This window comes from Labrus bergylta, chromosome 8 (assembly GCF_963930695.1).
Source record: "Labrus bergylta chromosome 8, fLabBer1.1, whole genome shotgun sequence".
In the NCBI taxonomy this organism is placed as follows: Eukaryota; Metazoa; Chordata; class Actinopteri; order Labriformes; family Labridae; genus Labrus; species Labrus bergylta.
In genome coordinates this window covers 18,495,351-18,511,587 of record NC_089202.1, presented here as the reverse complement: position 1 = coordinate 18,511,587, position 16,237 = coordinate 18,495,351, and the positions used below count along the sequence as shown (strand labels likewise).

The window sequence follows — 16,237 nt, the reverse complement described above, 5'->3', positions numbered from 1 at the left end:
CAGTGGATGGGGAAGTTTCTGATTAGTCTTCAATCTTAATTGAATAGAATTGTCAAAAGAAGATCTAAAATTCCTGTTTGTATCATCCATAACTTCTTAAATACTTTCATTAAGGTCTGTTTGGTTCATAAAAATGGTTGCTGCACTAAACGACAACCTGATAACACTTAACAGTGGTTGAAAAATGGCTGTGCCAATACACAACCGTTTTAACAACTTTCCCAGGCTGTTAAAACCTCATCTGCAGCAGCTGGAAGCGAATGGAAAAAATCCATTAGGATCCAATGACTCAGATTCACTGAACAAACTGACACAAAAACAACCACAAAACAAAAACTCCCAGAAACCATTCCTTATATTAGGCTTTCATGTAACATGTTAGGGGTCTGCTCACTATACAATATCCCGCTTATTACACTTTCTTTATTGATTTAAAAATGATTAATTTCTTCCACTAAATATACCGTTGGAAACTACAGTTATTCCTGCTTCCATAGCAATAGTAACCTTTGTAGCCTTCCTTAAAAGTTGTTATCACTCATATTAAACTTAGACATTTCCTCTCATCCCGAAGTGAGACGAGGTGAAGGGAGATCATGAATCAGTGCAGCGACTGACTGAGCTTTTCTGCCCCGTCATTTCAGAGTGTGTTGACATTTTTTGAAACATTCAACCAGGGCTTCCTCTCAACTCTTTTGCATTGAACGTGAGAATCACACAATTGACGCAAATACCACTCCCCTTTGCCACACATGCCTTTTTTCCGAACGCTAACTTGTTTTTTCCCCAAGTCAGTCTATGGAGAGTACAGCTAAACAGAATACCTGTGAGTCAGTCATCATCATCTGTTAGAACAGTACAGTCGATGGGGTGAACTTTCAACCGAACACGTGCATCAACAAATCATTGGGAGCAGCCAATCACAACGATTTTATGGATAATCACCCAGAAAAAGACTGAGGTTTACGAATAAGAAGATGGATAAGAAAGATTGAGGTTCATTCATAGAAGAACAACTACTCCTTCAAACCCCACCCTGAGAAAATCTCTCTTCAAAAGGAAATCAAAAGTTGGCTTCCTGTGTTTAGCGGTCTTTAAAAACACAGCCGTATCTCACAACACCTTCTGTTCTGTGTTTACTTCATGTGTCATCTTAGGTTTTGTAGAATGCCGGTACGATTGTGTAGATCCTCTTTTCCTTTCTCACGGTAAACAGACCGACGTCAAACTGACCGGACTTCTTTCAGATTGATATGGATTAGAGTTCATCCTCCAGAGTCTGTGAGAAGAGCTGAGTCCCAACTGTCTGCTTTTCTTAGTAAAGGTTTGTTCTTCTTCACAAGAGTGATCTATCGATGGAAAGATGACAGTTCCGATGATTAATCGACCAATCAGAACCAAGTATATAATAATACAGAGAATTCTCGCCCTTGAAGATCATTTTTATTTTGTTTCAGCTCCAGGCACACTTGATAGATTCATTTTAGCTGCACTTATTTTCCCCAGTGTGGTCTGGTCTGCATTTGTTAAAGCCAGATATATCAACCTGACTAACCAATGCTCAAACTGGTTTTAATTTTTTTTTTTTGGTTTAACAGCTTCTAGGTAATAAAGCAATGCAGTGGTGCAAAAATCCCAATAATAAAAAAAAAAAAAAAAAAAACACTCCACTAGAAGACTGAGGTTTCAATTATTCATAAAAACATTAACAAGCAAATCCTCTCAGTTGAATGCAGACAAACCCAGGTGTGCTTTTATTCCGACAAGATGTATCCACTGCATTATCATACTTCAAATTGTGCACTCGACTCATATTTCTGCTTTGGATCAAACATGAAGAGAATGAGCAAAACAGCCGTCTCTGCACTCTTCCATAAAGCTGCAAGCTGTCACAATAGCTGCTTTCTGTTTTATGCCATCTCTGATTTGTTTTTCATACACTGTTTGCTGTTTGTTTGGTTTTTTTTTACAAAAAAGTTTACTGTTCATAAGTCATGCTGTATAAGACCTCTAAACAAAACCAAAAAACAGAGAATTTAAGAAACATTTTGAAACTAAGCCCATCTTTTCATTGAAGGTTCTGTCGCTTTAAACTGTATTTTGCCTTGTCATGTTTTTATTGTTTTTCTCAACTCTCTTTACTATAAAGGAGTTCAAGCAGCATTAACATTTAAAGCATCAATGTAATAATGGTTTAATCTTTTCACTATCCATTTTGAGGGAACTGGGGCTCATTCATGAATAGCACAGTTCAAAAATAATTCAGAAGTTCCAGTAATACATTACCACATGCCTCTAATCCCTGACTAACTGGGAAATTCCCCCATTCTGAAAGTGTGACACCCATTAACCAGAGCTCAACACTGCCCCTTGAGGCTTAAAACTGACATTACACCTACTAAACAGGAGCAGAACATGAACAGAGGTCATGACTATTAAATGTTCCCATGTTTATTTACAAGTTGATGCCTTTATGCTTTCCCAACGCGGGTTCTACCCTGCCCTAGTTTTGAGTTGAGACTAGTAAATAGTTGAGGCGTCTGTCTGGCTGTGTTTTGGGGGATCAGGTGTGTTGTGTTTGGCGTGCTTTGTAGGAGACATACTGACTGATGATGAGTTGAATTTGGGGATAGTCTTGCAGCTCCATATAAAGCAGGCATGGACCAAGAGAAGGGGGGACAGAGGGGGATGATGCAACAGGGACAGACGGGTGCAATGCCCTGAGAAAAGGTAGAGTGGCGCCTGTCGAGGTGAATCTGTCCGCCGGGCTGGTGCCTAGTTTGTTTGGCTAGAAGATCCCCGCTGATAGTTGTGAGTAAACACGCATGCTCTGTGGACACAGGCCTGGAAAACCCAAATGTGTGCGTTGTTTTTTCTCTTTTTAGAATGTTTTCTCACCTGTACTTGTCAGTTTCTTCTCCCTGACATTATCAGACATTCACTGAGAACCTCGTCGAATATTATTATCCTGGTGCAGTCAACACGAGTCCTATTCTGATTTCTCACGAGCTGAGTCATGGCGAGTGAAACATGAAAACAAAATGTGTTTATCATGAGTGGACTCCATGTACTTGTTCAAATAGTGGACTGGAAACCCCTTTTCTGTCCCTCAGTCACAGCGGAACACAAAAGCACATGCACATTAAGTGAAGAAAATGTGATGCACTCCTTCATATTAGAACACTTTGGGTACATTCCAACAATTGTGGAGCCATTCATGATTGTATTTGTTGACTTTGACATTGTGGTCACCCAAAGTAAGCACGCGGGCCGGCAGGGTTATCAGAGAAGGAGACAGACTGACGCAGGACTCCCTCTACATGTTGTTTTCTCTAATTGAGTCAGCACGAGCAATTTACACTCACTTTGAAGGTTTAATGAGAATTCAAATGGCCCCTGATTTTATCAGCAGACTCGGTCCACTGTTTATCAGTTTGTACCTTTCTTTTGGCTTTTTTTGTTATTTCATTTCCACCAGTATTGATTTGTGTATTTATTCACAGCCTGATGTCGTTGTGGAAGTTTTTTTTTTTACGCTGGCAGGTTAATAAATCTTAAGGTGTTTATCACTGCTTCACAGATAACAGGGAGAAAAATGTTCTTTCAAATTTAGAGATTTGTTTTTTCCATGAAATGTTAACGATTTAGTCCACCCATTTCCCTGAAATTACAAATATTTAGACTCAAATCTTCTGTCATTTTTATGGGCCTATGATTAGTTGTTCACAGGAAATCTGTATAGATGTTTTAATCCAACTAAAGCATTTGTCCTTTGTCTGAATTCCCATACATAACTCTTACATAATACCATATACAGGTTCATACTCTTTTCGGCTGTCCTGTATGTTCTCTTCCACTTATTGGTTGATACTGTGAACACATCCAACTATATGTAGCATTTCAATAAAGGGCAAAACGGTCTTTATTATTATCATAATATATTTGATAACCGACTCTGGAAGATTTCAGGGGCGGGCTGTCGTGAAATGATCCAAACATTTTCAGGAGTACATGTGTGAAAAAGCTCAAGATGAAAATTGAATCATAGAGATTTATCAAATTTATCAAAAAGTCTTTAATAAAAATGAATATCAACAAGAAAGCGCTTTGCTTGATCTAGTCAGATTCCATATTTTAGAAGCCATTATTGCATATTTGGAAGTGTAGTCTGGATCTGGTACACAATGTAATCTGGTATTCCTTCACCAATTTTATATACTTCTTCTCTTAATATCGGGAAAATTCTGTAATCCTGCTGCCATTCAAAGTGACCATCAGACAAACAAAAACCAACTGAACCATAACCTTTTTTGGGTAGAGATGATTAAATATTAAAAAAAAATTATATAGGAAGATAAATCATGACATGTACATGCAGTAGTTGTGATATTCAGATAAAACACTTTGAACAATGCAATTATTTGATGTCCTGACAAAATGAATCTTATCGAATTACAAAATATTCATCTTTAACTTGTGCCGATTAAAATACCTTGACCCTCAAACAGAGGGCTTTAATCCTGGCTACTATTCCACTGCTCTCAAAGGGATTTAATTTGGTTCAACTGCAGGTTCTTGTGTATTATGCAGAAACTGAATGTGCTGAAAACGAGGGGCTAATTATTCCATTTGAGAGGTTGTAATTACATCCTTTAGACGGAGCAATGGATATTCCAAAGAGGCTCGCTCTCTCCTCACTGAAGGATTTCGTGGGTCGAAACAAGTGCAGCTCAGTCAGCCGTGCAACGGACTGACCCGTGCAGTCTTGGCCTTTTCTGTGGGAATCCCTAGTGCTTTCTTTTCCCCCTCAGCTCGTGCCAGGAAAAGTCCCATTTCTAGATAAATCTCTTCGAGTGTTAAGCGCCGCATCAATACTGAATACAGATTACTCTCAAGAATTGTTTAAATGATGGTCTCCAGCAGCAGCGGCAGCTTGTTCATGTGTGGAATTATGTGTTCCGTCTTTGGAAAGTAATTTAATTGAAAAGTTCATAGATGATTTGAAATTGCTGAACAGACAGTGAGGCCCACAATCAAAAATAGATCAGAGAATTTCCCCAAGTGTTGCAGCACTATAAGGAGCAGTAATGAGGAGGTCAAAACTTTCCTGACAGGAGTTAGGTAACTGCTGCCAGGAATGGGCCGGGCCTCCCAGCGTGATGAGGCAACACAGAGCCCCGGGGGTGAATAAATATCAGATCGCTCTGCATACTCGACCAGCAGACAGCAGAGGGACTCCAAAGGGCTGACAAAGGGTCAACAGAAGATCTGAAGAAATCCACTTGCCCAGACAGCCGCCATCCATCACTGGAGCTGAAGAATTACCAGAAGACATAGTGGTGTTCCTCGGTGTCCTGATACCCATGAGAAAAAAGACCTATCAACTCTAATCTTCAAAAGGATTTAATAACTACACCACTTTGCTAAAATGAAGGCATTCAGCATTGCAGTTGCAGTGACACTCGTGCTCGCCTTTATTTGCATTCTTGAGAGCTCTGCCCTCCCATTCAGCGAGGTAAGAATTTGACTTAAACTCACCTCATTTGCTTATTAGCCACAAATGTTTTGTTACGATGCTTAGAAGTGTCTCCTAAATGTGCATAATTCATTAACAGGTGCGAGAGCTGGAGGAGGCAGGGAGCAATGACACTCCAGTTGCGGCACATCAAGAAATGTCAATGGAATCGTGGATGGTATGTTCAATTGACTGAATGAATTAGGCCAATTACCTTGAGCAAATTAAAATTTAAGTGGATGTGTTTTCCCCGTGGAGTACCCGGGTGCTCTCAATGTGTGGATTGAGTGCTGAAGAAGAACACCTTGCTCATCTCTCTTTGTCTTTCACACAGATGCCAAGTCACACAAGGCAGAAGCGTCAGAGCCACCTCTCCCTGTGCCGCTATTGCTGCAAATGCTGCAAGGCCTACAACGGCTGCGGTTTCTGCTGCAGGTTCTAGCGATTCCCGCAAAAAACAAAGAAATATTAATTTATTACGCTTTTTGGTCTCCTTCCAAGAAATACACATTCCTTGACCTCTTTCTTCATGCATTGCCTGTGCTTACACTGTTAAGTATCTTTTTTTTTTTTTTTTATGAATCATGGAAGAGCACTTGGAAATATGTAGAGCTATTCTTTGTATTTATTTAGTATGTTTTAATATTTTCACCCTGTGAGTCTTTTTGTAAGCTCAATGATGCGTACATTTGTTTCTTAAAAACAATTCTGATGTGAATATTTCTTGTTCTTTTAAATGAAGTCTACTAGTTTACTTGGTGTTGAATAAATAATGAACATTTGAAGCAGGTGCACTAATATTTGTTTGATTGTTAAAAAAATGAGCTTTTTCTGAATGGGTTTTAGCTGATTAATACAATTAATATTATCATCTAGACCGCTGCTTCGCCATTTTCAGTGGGTCAAAAATGTGTAGCTGGGATAAAAATGGGGTCAAAAAGTCTTCAAAGCACTGTTTGATTTGTTCAGTTTCTTGCCTCTATCCCTTGTTCTGTAACGTCTACTGCACAATGTTTCATTAAATAAATCTGATTGGTTGTAAGATATCAGAAATTTGGGTCGTGATCTCTCATGGAGGAGCCGGTGGTGGGTCTAGACCACTGAATTTCTAAGTTGGGGTCCTCAAAAAATTAGCAAAAGTATGCAGCGTGAATGTACCAATGAAGGGTCTGAGCTGACCAACATCTTCAGTGGCTAATATACAGTAACCATTTACAAGTACCTCAAACATCCTCATTTCAAAAATTCCAATCTATCCCTATGAAGGATCCAGCGGTGCCCATGCAGAGAGTTATACATTTCATATTCCCAGAGGTTAATATGGGTTTACAATATAGAGCATAGATAAGCTCAACTTGATTATTATTATACAATATCACTCGGTGTGACAAAGATAGAAAGCTTAAACAGACCTGTGTAGCAAATGAACAGAAATCTAGCTACTCATTATGTACTCTGTCTAACTTGATGCCACAGAGGTTTCCCTTCTGAGTAAAGCATGCTATAGGAAACTAAAAGAGGTTACTGGAGTTATCAGATTACCAGTATTGACAGTTTGCCCTCTGCTTGCTCAGTTACCACTTGTGAGAAATACTAAGGCAACTCCAACATGTAGCTCTCACTGTTCCACCCCAGTGACTGTGATGTTTCCCACCGTACCCGGGCAAATCTTTGGAAAACTAGAGAAAAGAAACAGGATTGTGATTTAGGAGTTCATGCGGTGCTTTAACCAAGGCGGCGGGTGGCAAATATCGAATTCCCTCTCTGGGTAATCAATTGAAAATCTTTTTTTTTTTCCTGTACTGCCACATTTGGATGGTTGCTCCCAGAAATAACAGGCATGTAACCTTACTTTTTAAGATGGGATCATCAGTGAGTCAATATTTGTTTTAGTGCAGATAATGAAGGGGTTGTACGCGAGTCAGGGTAACATTCCTGTTATCTCTTTTTGATGCCAAGATTTTAAAGTGATGCATGAAGTGTTTTTTTTAAGGAGCAGTTATTTTAAGATCTCAAGCAGGTTTTTCTTTGTTTTCATACTGTAGCTCTCTTTTTATTGGGCAGAGAAATGATGTGGGTGTAATAGTTTGAGCGTGAGTGTGAATCTGAAGTTGTGGCAATGTCAGAGCTAAATAAAAAATAAGCTCACTGCCCGAAGAAACTCTGAATTCTTCCTCTACATATCTCACACAGACTATTCAAACTGAGAGAAATGTGAAGGACTGTGTTCTTGAGTGTCCAATTTGTTCATCTTGTTTGTTTTTCAATGTCTTCCTTTCAATAGTGAAGAACATTTTGAAACCGAAGTGGAACTAAAATCAGCATTGACATTTTTTTATAGAGTCACATCACATGTCTGTAATCTGAATTCATTTACAAATGAGTTGACACATAAATGCTACAACCTAATATGCTGCTCTGAGTGTTCTTGTCATGAACTCTTAAGGTCTTTTGAACTGTGATTGTGAAGGGGGAGGAACACCTGATGAATGTTGTTTTGATATTTATGCAAAATGTTCCAAATGATTAGAATTCCTTATCACTTCCATACACAAACCATGAAGTTTGTTCTCTTATATTTCCTTGTTTCATGTTCAGTTTTTCACTTTCACTTACACATAGTATGGAAAAAAAATCATTTGCATTTTAAATGTTAAACATTTACTAAAAACTAAACTACAGTTTAAATGACAACTTAAATGATCACTTCAATTAAATGTTGAGAGTATATTTTGCAGACAGAATACACAAATGCTTTTCTTTAAAATGTGCAGTGTAAAACAATGGGGACAATTTAGCCCCTGTTTAAACTATAACAATTTCAGACAAAATAAGTGACCTTTTCTTGGGTTTTGACTGTTTCTTTACACAAGAAAGGCATTTTGGGTGACTGAAAATGGGATCCAGAGTGCAAAGGTTTTAAAACGCAACTGTCTAAAACTGGCAAAATGAAGTTCCTGTGAAAAACGACTTTCACACACGCACATTAGGGTTAAAACAAAGGAAGGAAACTCAGTTCAAGCCACACTTTACTGTGCTCCACACAGCAGACAAACAAACTTACGCACACACACACACACACACACACACACACACACACACACACACACACACACACACACACACACACACACACACACACACACCACTATACCAGCAGTGGACTATTGTTCTATGTGAACCAATTGAGGACCTCCATTCTTGTAAGATAGATTCTTTCCAAATTTATACTTTTATATAAGTAAGTTAATGATTTAGTAATGCATGCATGTCAAATGCTTCATCCAACTTTCAACTGTCTTAATATTTTACCTCTTCTTGTGAACCATATATTCTAAAAATAACCATTGACCACTTAAATTAGAGACAAAATGTTTACATGTAAATGATGACGTCCTTGCAACATAAATCAGAGTACAATTATTACGAAATACAGTAAAAGAAAGAAAAAACTTCATCACATTTATTTAGGCTTTAATAAAAAAGACACCTCTTTTAAATCAAATTTTAAAATTATCTCGCACCAGTCACACATAGTATCTTTGTAGTTTCTTCACATTTTTCCCGTGTTATGAAATGGCTTGTGAAGGAAGCAGTATGAATTTTAAATTGGATTTCCTTTCCTTTGGATTACTTCTAATTTTACATTTGCCCTTAATATCTTAATTCCACGGGCGATGAAAAAGAAAACCTTTCCACAGTGTCAGGGGTTGTCTCGAATAAGTTTAGGAAAGTAGGCACATTTAGAGCATTTATTCTAATCTTGTGCATGAAAATAACTGTGACAGATACAAACCCTGAATAAGAATACCGACAGTGCTGTTTGGACTTTTCCTTCTTAAAGGATCCATTAATAGATTTGATTAAATACAAACTAAGGGAGGACTGCGATCACAGTGTAGCCCTTTTCAGCAGATATTTCAGTGTTTGGACTAGGGGATTTATTTAGTCATTGTTTACCCTGTTCCTTGTCGTCCCTAATTTGGATTTTAGGGTAATACTCTCTTTTATGTGATGTGTGAGAAATAAGAAGAAATGATGGTGTACTGAATATCAGCACAGTATCAGCCGGGGCTTTGTCATTGGCACGAGGCCACAGACAGACTGCCACAGATGATCACAGCATGTCTATATTCATGACTACATCATGACCCTGAGTTGAATGTACTCATTTTCAAAAATAATTAAAGTGTCATGATGCACCATCATTTAATATGTTTCAAATTATCGGTGTCTTGTCATATTGTTATATCCGCTGTGCACACTGCATGTGTGCATGGATTGGCCTGCATTTCTGCTGTGCAGGTACATCCTCAGCCTTTATTTTAATAGCATCAGCCATTTCAGGTTTGCCTCTCTTTTCATATGTGTTATATATATATGTAAACATAACATTTCCTGTAATATTTTTTCCTTATTATTTGTTTGTTCTTTTAATCTCTCTGTGGGCAAATATGTTAAAATATAGATTATTTGATACAGCAAATTAACTGTCATCACAGTGTTAATCTTAAGTGTGTACTCTTTGTAGCCGGAAGCTCTACTTTGAACATCATGTTTAAAAGGCTTCATGAATCACTATTTTGTTTTATCAAGAAACAGGAAAATGAATTGCTCTTGGATTAAAGTGTTTTTAAAAGACAATATTGAACACATCTTCTTTTTAATCAAAATGCTCTCAAAATGTCCATGCTTTTAAATTCCTGATAAAAAGAAACAACATCTACCAACAGGGGAAACACTAATTTACAGTTATTAAAACATGGCACTTCACCATGTTGTTATTTAAGGTTATAAATGTCTAAATCGAGATATGCGCCTAAACAAGAGCTCTATTAATCTTGCTACGGACTTGTTTTGGGAGCCAGAGTTGGACTTCTGTGCCTCATGGAGGTGTTTCTAAGAACACAATGGAGTACTTGTAATTTCTCAACAATAGTGCCAGTGATGGAGTCGCTCAGTGACAGTACAAGTTCATCCAATAAACTAATTTGGTCCTTTTAATAAAGCCAAGACCTAGTCTTTATTATGCCAAAGATATTGAGATACGAGAGAAGAAAAAGACTCAAAGAAAATCAACACCATTGAGGGCAAACACAACTTCAATAAGAATTTTTAATGGAACAATAAGAATGACTGCCATCGGCAACAAGTACAATGATCCCTGTGATGTCTCATCCTTGATAGTTAAGCGCTTCCACTGCAGGCAAGTTTGTTTATTGGATTCCATTCGTATCAAAGTAACCTCATCTAATGTGATAATACGTGTGTTGAATTTTAGTGAAGGAGGAAATGAGTGGTGCTAAATTCAGTCAGGGTACACAAATGACGGTCAAAGGGTTCAGAAGTACTGGGATGAAAGGCTAACAGTCAACAAACCGGAGTTGAAGAAGAAAAATCAACAGGCTGATGTTGATGCTGCTCAACTAACACACAAAGTAGATACCCTCGAAAAAGTGTGTGGAACATCTCCCTTCCCACAAACCACGGCTTTAACGAGCAAATGAGAAACAGCTGTGCAGGCAGGTGGTCAATCACAAAGGCAGTCAGGTGTCAGGTGAATCTCACTGAGGATGTCTGGTGGACAGGTAGGGCATGACAGGAAAATTAAACCCCACTGCGGGTCTAACCAGGATTGAATGGGCAGTCAAAATTTCCATTAAATTTATATTGGAGCAGGTGAATCCTGTATGTAAAGCACAAGTGGATCAATTCTCCTCTTAACACGAGAGAAACCCTCAGTCTGAATGTAGAAGCTTCATTCTTTATAGTCAGATTGATATTTCTCACACAGTTTCTTGAAAATTAATATTTACTTTACATCTACTGGGCTCCATGGGTTTATCAGAGTGTGTGTTGTCTAGTTCTAAGTTGAAACAGAGACTCTATGATTTTATAGTCAGTGTCTGATTTTAGCCGGTCAGCTTGCTAGTTTAGTTGTTATTGGTAAACAAAAAGCTGATGTTAAATTTCCCTAACTGTGGTAAAAGAGGTGTGTTGTCTGGTTGAAATGTTTGGTTCAAAGGTGCTAGCAGTGATACTTTATAGCCTACATACAATTAGCACATTATGAGGTCACATAGGATACCATTTTTCTAAGGTATTTAAAAGAAAATGTTCTAATTAGGAATGCACGCGTTTAGTCAACTTCACGGTTAAACATCAGCATCCTCGCTTGGCACTAGAATTAGCAGTCGATTAAACGCGTTATTAAACGCACAGTATGTACATTTTGCTGCCAGGGGACTCGCAATCAAAGCTATAAGAAAAGGTGAAGTCGAGGCTGGCAGGGTATTATGTGAGTGATCCTCTCTGCAGTTGTCTTTGATGTTACATCCTGTGTTTCCACGGCAACGATAAACATGTCGTGTCTGTCATGGCAGCTTCGTCATGGTGACCACCATTAAAAACATGGGCTTTTCTCTGGCTTTGATAACTGTTGGAAATATAAAATGTAATTTTAGTGCTCAACAAAAAACTATGTATAAAACTTTTTTTCCATCAATTTAGATATGTTACATCTTGCTGGTCAAACTGTAATTTCAGCTGAAAACGAGGACAAAAATAATGTTGTCTCGTCTACAAATCTCCCACTTATATCCAGAAACGGCTGCTGTTGTTAACAACATGCTGCTGGGCCCCTGAAACTGAACCAACTAAACAAAACCAAGCAAATAATTTTTAACATCTACTGTATGCGGGCTTCTCGATGTGGGGAAATGTCAAAATGTTCAATTAATTGTAATTGCGAGAGGTTGTTGTCCCTTTACTGTTTCAGTCTGAGTTATGGATGCAGCTGTAAAAAGACATTTAGTAGGTGCTCGCCCTCAATTTTTGTTCAATTTGATCACAAGCCAAGGGATAAAGCACAATAGGACATAACCAGTTTGTCCTTCACAGCCCTCAGTATCCACTAATTCAGATGGATGTTTTAATGTGCATTCAGGGCGTCTTCACCAACTTGTAAAGTATAAATAAATATAAAAATATCCTGTGATAATGTTGTTTTTATGCGCTATTTGGCTTTAGTTTAAAAGCTGTCACTGGTAAATATATCACATAACATGGGCCAATAAAAAAAAGCCTTTGTTGTAATAGAAATCATCCACACACTTGGGTGGACAAGGACGATATCTATTATTTTGGTGAGTGATTTGTTGCCAATCATAACTCTCCAGTTTCAATTTAAAATTCACATCATTTAGTTTTTTTATTGGTTATTTAAAAGCCAATCATTCTCAAGGGAGCTGTTTGTTTACACAGATCACTGGTTAGAGTGTGAAAAGCATCTTGGACGCAGGGGAGATGCCTTTATTTATTTAGAAAAAAGCTCAATCGTCGAATGCAGAATGTGTAAAACAGCTGGAAACATACAATCTGCTTGTCTGCTCGTTGTGACAAAGACAGTGATAGTGATCAGTAAGGAGGATTATATTAAAATATTATTCTAAATCTTTTAATCTTCTTCTGCCGTAGCCAATTTTAAAACGTCAGCTATGATACCCGCTGACGGCAGAGATTCAGCTAAAACTAACGGACCATCATCTGCCTCAAACTACCTTAGACCCAAATCCATTTCCCCTGAATTTAATCCAGCTGTATTTTACTCTGGCGATATTGCAGTTAGTGTGAAAGGCAACTAGTTGTCATAATTATGGATCTGTGCAGTGCGGCCTGTGAGTGGATGTACACTTCACAGTGTGTGTGTGTGTGTGTGCGTGCGTGTGTGTGTGTGTGTGTGTGTGTGTGTGTGTGTGTGTGTGTGTTTTACAGAAATGGCAGGATGACCTGAAAGCTCCAGAGATCTGGTGTGATTTAAAAAGACAAGGCTGGGAATAGACGTAGTTTCTCTCTCACTCTCTTCCCATCTGCTATTGATCAGCGGTTTGCAGAAAGGCCGAGGAGAGAGAACATGTTAATCGACTCCTTAGTTGCTGAGAAACAACCTCCTCTATTCCCAACCTTTTTGGAGAACATTAGGAAGCCTGATACCGTGATTGACCAGCGGCCATCACTGAGATCCCACCACCTCTACCAAAAGAAAGGCTCCTCTTCCTGCGTCCCAGATCGCTGCTGCTCCTCCTCACACACTCTTTAATGCATCACTTCGGACCATTTGCATTTTGATCAACCTTTTTTTCTTGCATTGCACATTGTGTGTCGGGATCCCAGTCGATACCTTGGTGGGCGCCTAAGGAGAATGGATGGAGGCTGTAATGAAGGCAAACCACCAACACAAACACGCCGCCCGGCCATTCCTCCGCCCGGCGCCATGCAGCACCTGGAGTCGTTAGTTTTAATTAGCGGAGGGGAGTGATAGGAGCTCCTCTCCCCTCCCTCCCTCCCTCCCTCCCTCACTCCCACCCACCCATCCCCTCTGGTGGAGAACAGCTGAATACTGATTTCCCTCGCATACCCCAACACAATTTTGTCTTTTCCTTTATTGTCATTTTTTAATTGAGGTAACAGATCCAAAACGTCTTCAACAACGATAACAATAACTTAAATTTAATTAAAAGGGACTGGAAGAAGAAACAAATAGTCAGGTTTAAGCCAAAGATCGAAAGTAACCAAGTAAAAATCCTTGACAACTGGAAACCTTATGTGAGGATTTTTTTTGCTGGTTTTAAAAACAGAAATGATCACTGATGCCTCTATGCCATATAAAAGAAAACAAGACCACCAGGAACACGACTGACTATTTCTACATAGCTCAATTAAATGCCTGTCACGGTTGCCACCCGGTTGGTGTCCTTTGTAATACTGATGCATGTAACAGGGTGCAGGACAATAGCAGCAATGTGATAAGATGAATCACTGTATCACTCATATGTATCATTCCAGAAAGAAGCTTTAATAGTTTTTAGGTTTTTGTGCTTTACTTATAATGGTAATTGTTTTACAACAACTTTTATTTCCAGAGACGTTTCAACACATTTACATTATCTGTCCTCTCTACGCCTCACACCTTCTTAACATGCTCCTGACTCTATAGCTTTAATGTGTTGGATCGCAGGGGAATTATCAGTTATATTTATCTTGAATTATTGCACGCAGCCCTCTCAACACAACTTAATTTCACATAGAGACGGAAATTCTCTGTGTATCCATTAGTGGTTATTGAGCGTGTCAAGCGCGACAAGAAAATTACTTAAAGACGCATAAAGATGAAACAGACAGGAAAACAAACTCACCTGCCCGAGAAATCATCTAGTAAATGGGATGTCTTTGATGGACAGGATAACTGGTAAAAAGGGAACCAGCTAACATGACAGAGCATATATATACTATACTATGTATATCAGCACGGGTTAATTGTAATGTAAACACCTGACCTGCCTCTGTATACTATATATACTATACTATGTATACTATACATACTATAATATACATATAGTATTTTCCTAAATATGAAGACGTGTTCAGTTGGCTTTGCACAAAAAATGATAAATGTTACTTTTTGACTTTTTATATTTTGAGTACATCTTACAGCAAGTTCTGTTAACCACAATTTATCGAATTAGCAAAGTTCTGTACTTTTACTTGAGTAAAGGATGTGTGTGCCACCTCACATCGACACATTGACACATTGATGAGCTTAGTAGGATTGGTTATTTAAAGGAGTTGCTTTTACTACTCTGGAGGGTAGTTCCAGGCGTTTGTAGAAATCTGTGCCTTCTGTAAGAGAGAAATATTCCAGTTGAGAGAGAACGACACAAGGTTCATGAAGTGGGTAGTGCTCCACAGATGTTTCATGGTATTAACCTCCTGACAGTTTGCAGGAAGTTGAGCAGTAGATCCTGGCATCCATAAACATGGCCTTCACTCTCTTACCCTGCTCTCCACACAGATAAGACCTGCAGTCACATACAGCCCTGACCCTCCACCCACACGCTGCACGGGCGCCTTGTTAGCTCAAGTAAAAGCAAAAGCGAGTGCACTGTCCTCTAAAAATCAGGCAATAGAGTCGAGCTTAGCCGGTAGGCACTGATAATGTCTTGTGATATTTCAGAAAACAGTGCTGCAAATCTCCTGTTTGTCTAATATTACAGTTTCTATGATGGCTGCTCCAAGCATTATCTTTTTCATTCTTATTCAAAGCTGCATTTAGAGGATTTGGTTCCTGATAGAATCGCTCCGATTCGCCCCCCTCCCCCCGCCTCTCCACTGAGGCATATTTCATGATTTACATTACCTATCAAATCTTCCACTCCTCCTCTGTCAAATACTCAACACAGCCTAGTGGAATAGCTTATGCTCTACCTCATCCTCTGAGTGCGTGTATGCCAAACTGAGGGGGCAGGGGGACGTATGCAGAGTTTTTGGCGGACTTATTTCTGCAAATATGTCCAATGTTTTGGAAACCTGTAACACTCTAGTAGTCCCATTGCTATGTAAAGTCCTATCTTGTTCAGACATGTGGAACCTTTTTCACTTTCCAAGGCTTCTTGAGTCTCTGCCAAACTGTGGAAATGTATACAGCGTACAAGTGCATTGCAATACTGTTGTATGCTTAAATTTCCAGCCCGCATTTGGAATATGAGTTGGTGAAGTAATGTATCTGAGGTGAAGCATAGCCACTAGGTCGACTTCTGACACAGTTGCCTCAGCAAAACTGAATAAACCCTTGTGCAATATTCTGTCTTGGATTGTGACCCAATACACACACATCAACATGTCTATACTGTACACTCTGACATCACACAGCATCCTTTTAATGTC

General features: G+C 38.9%; 1 protein-coding gene across 1 annotated transcript; it reads left to right on the top strand.

Moving 5' to 3' along the window:
• Window positions 1–5,207: 5,207 nt before the first annotated feature.
• On the top strand, window positions 5,208–6,559 carry hamp (hepcidin antimicrobial peptide). Its single transcript, XM_020633544.3, has 3 exons — window positions 5,208–5,515; window positions 5,616–5,693; window positions 5,850–6,559. The coding sequence occupies exons 1-3, from the start codon at window positions 5,429–5,431 to the stop codon at window positions 5,955–5,957; spliced, it is 273 nt and encodes a 90-aa protein (XP_020489200.1). The 5' UTR covers window positions 5,208–5,428; the 3' UTR covers window positions 5,958–6,559.
• Window positions 6,560–16,237: the final 9,678 nt, after the last annotated feature.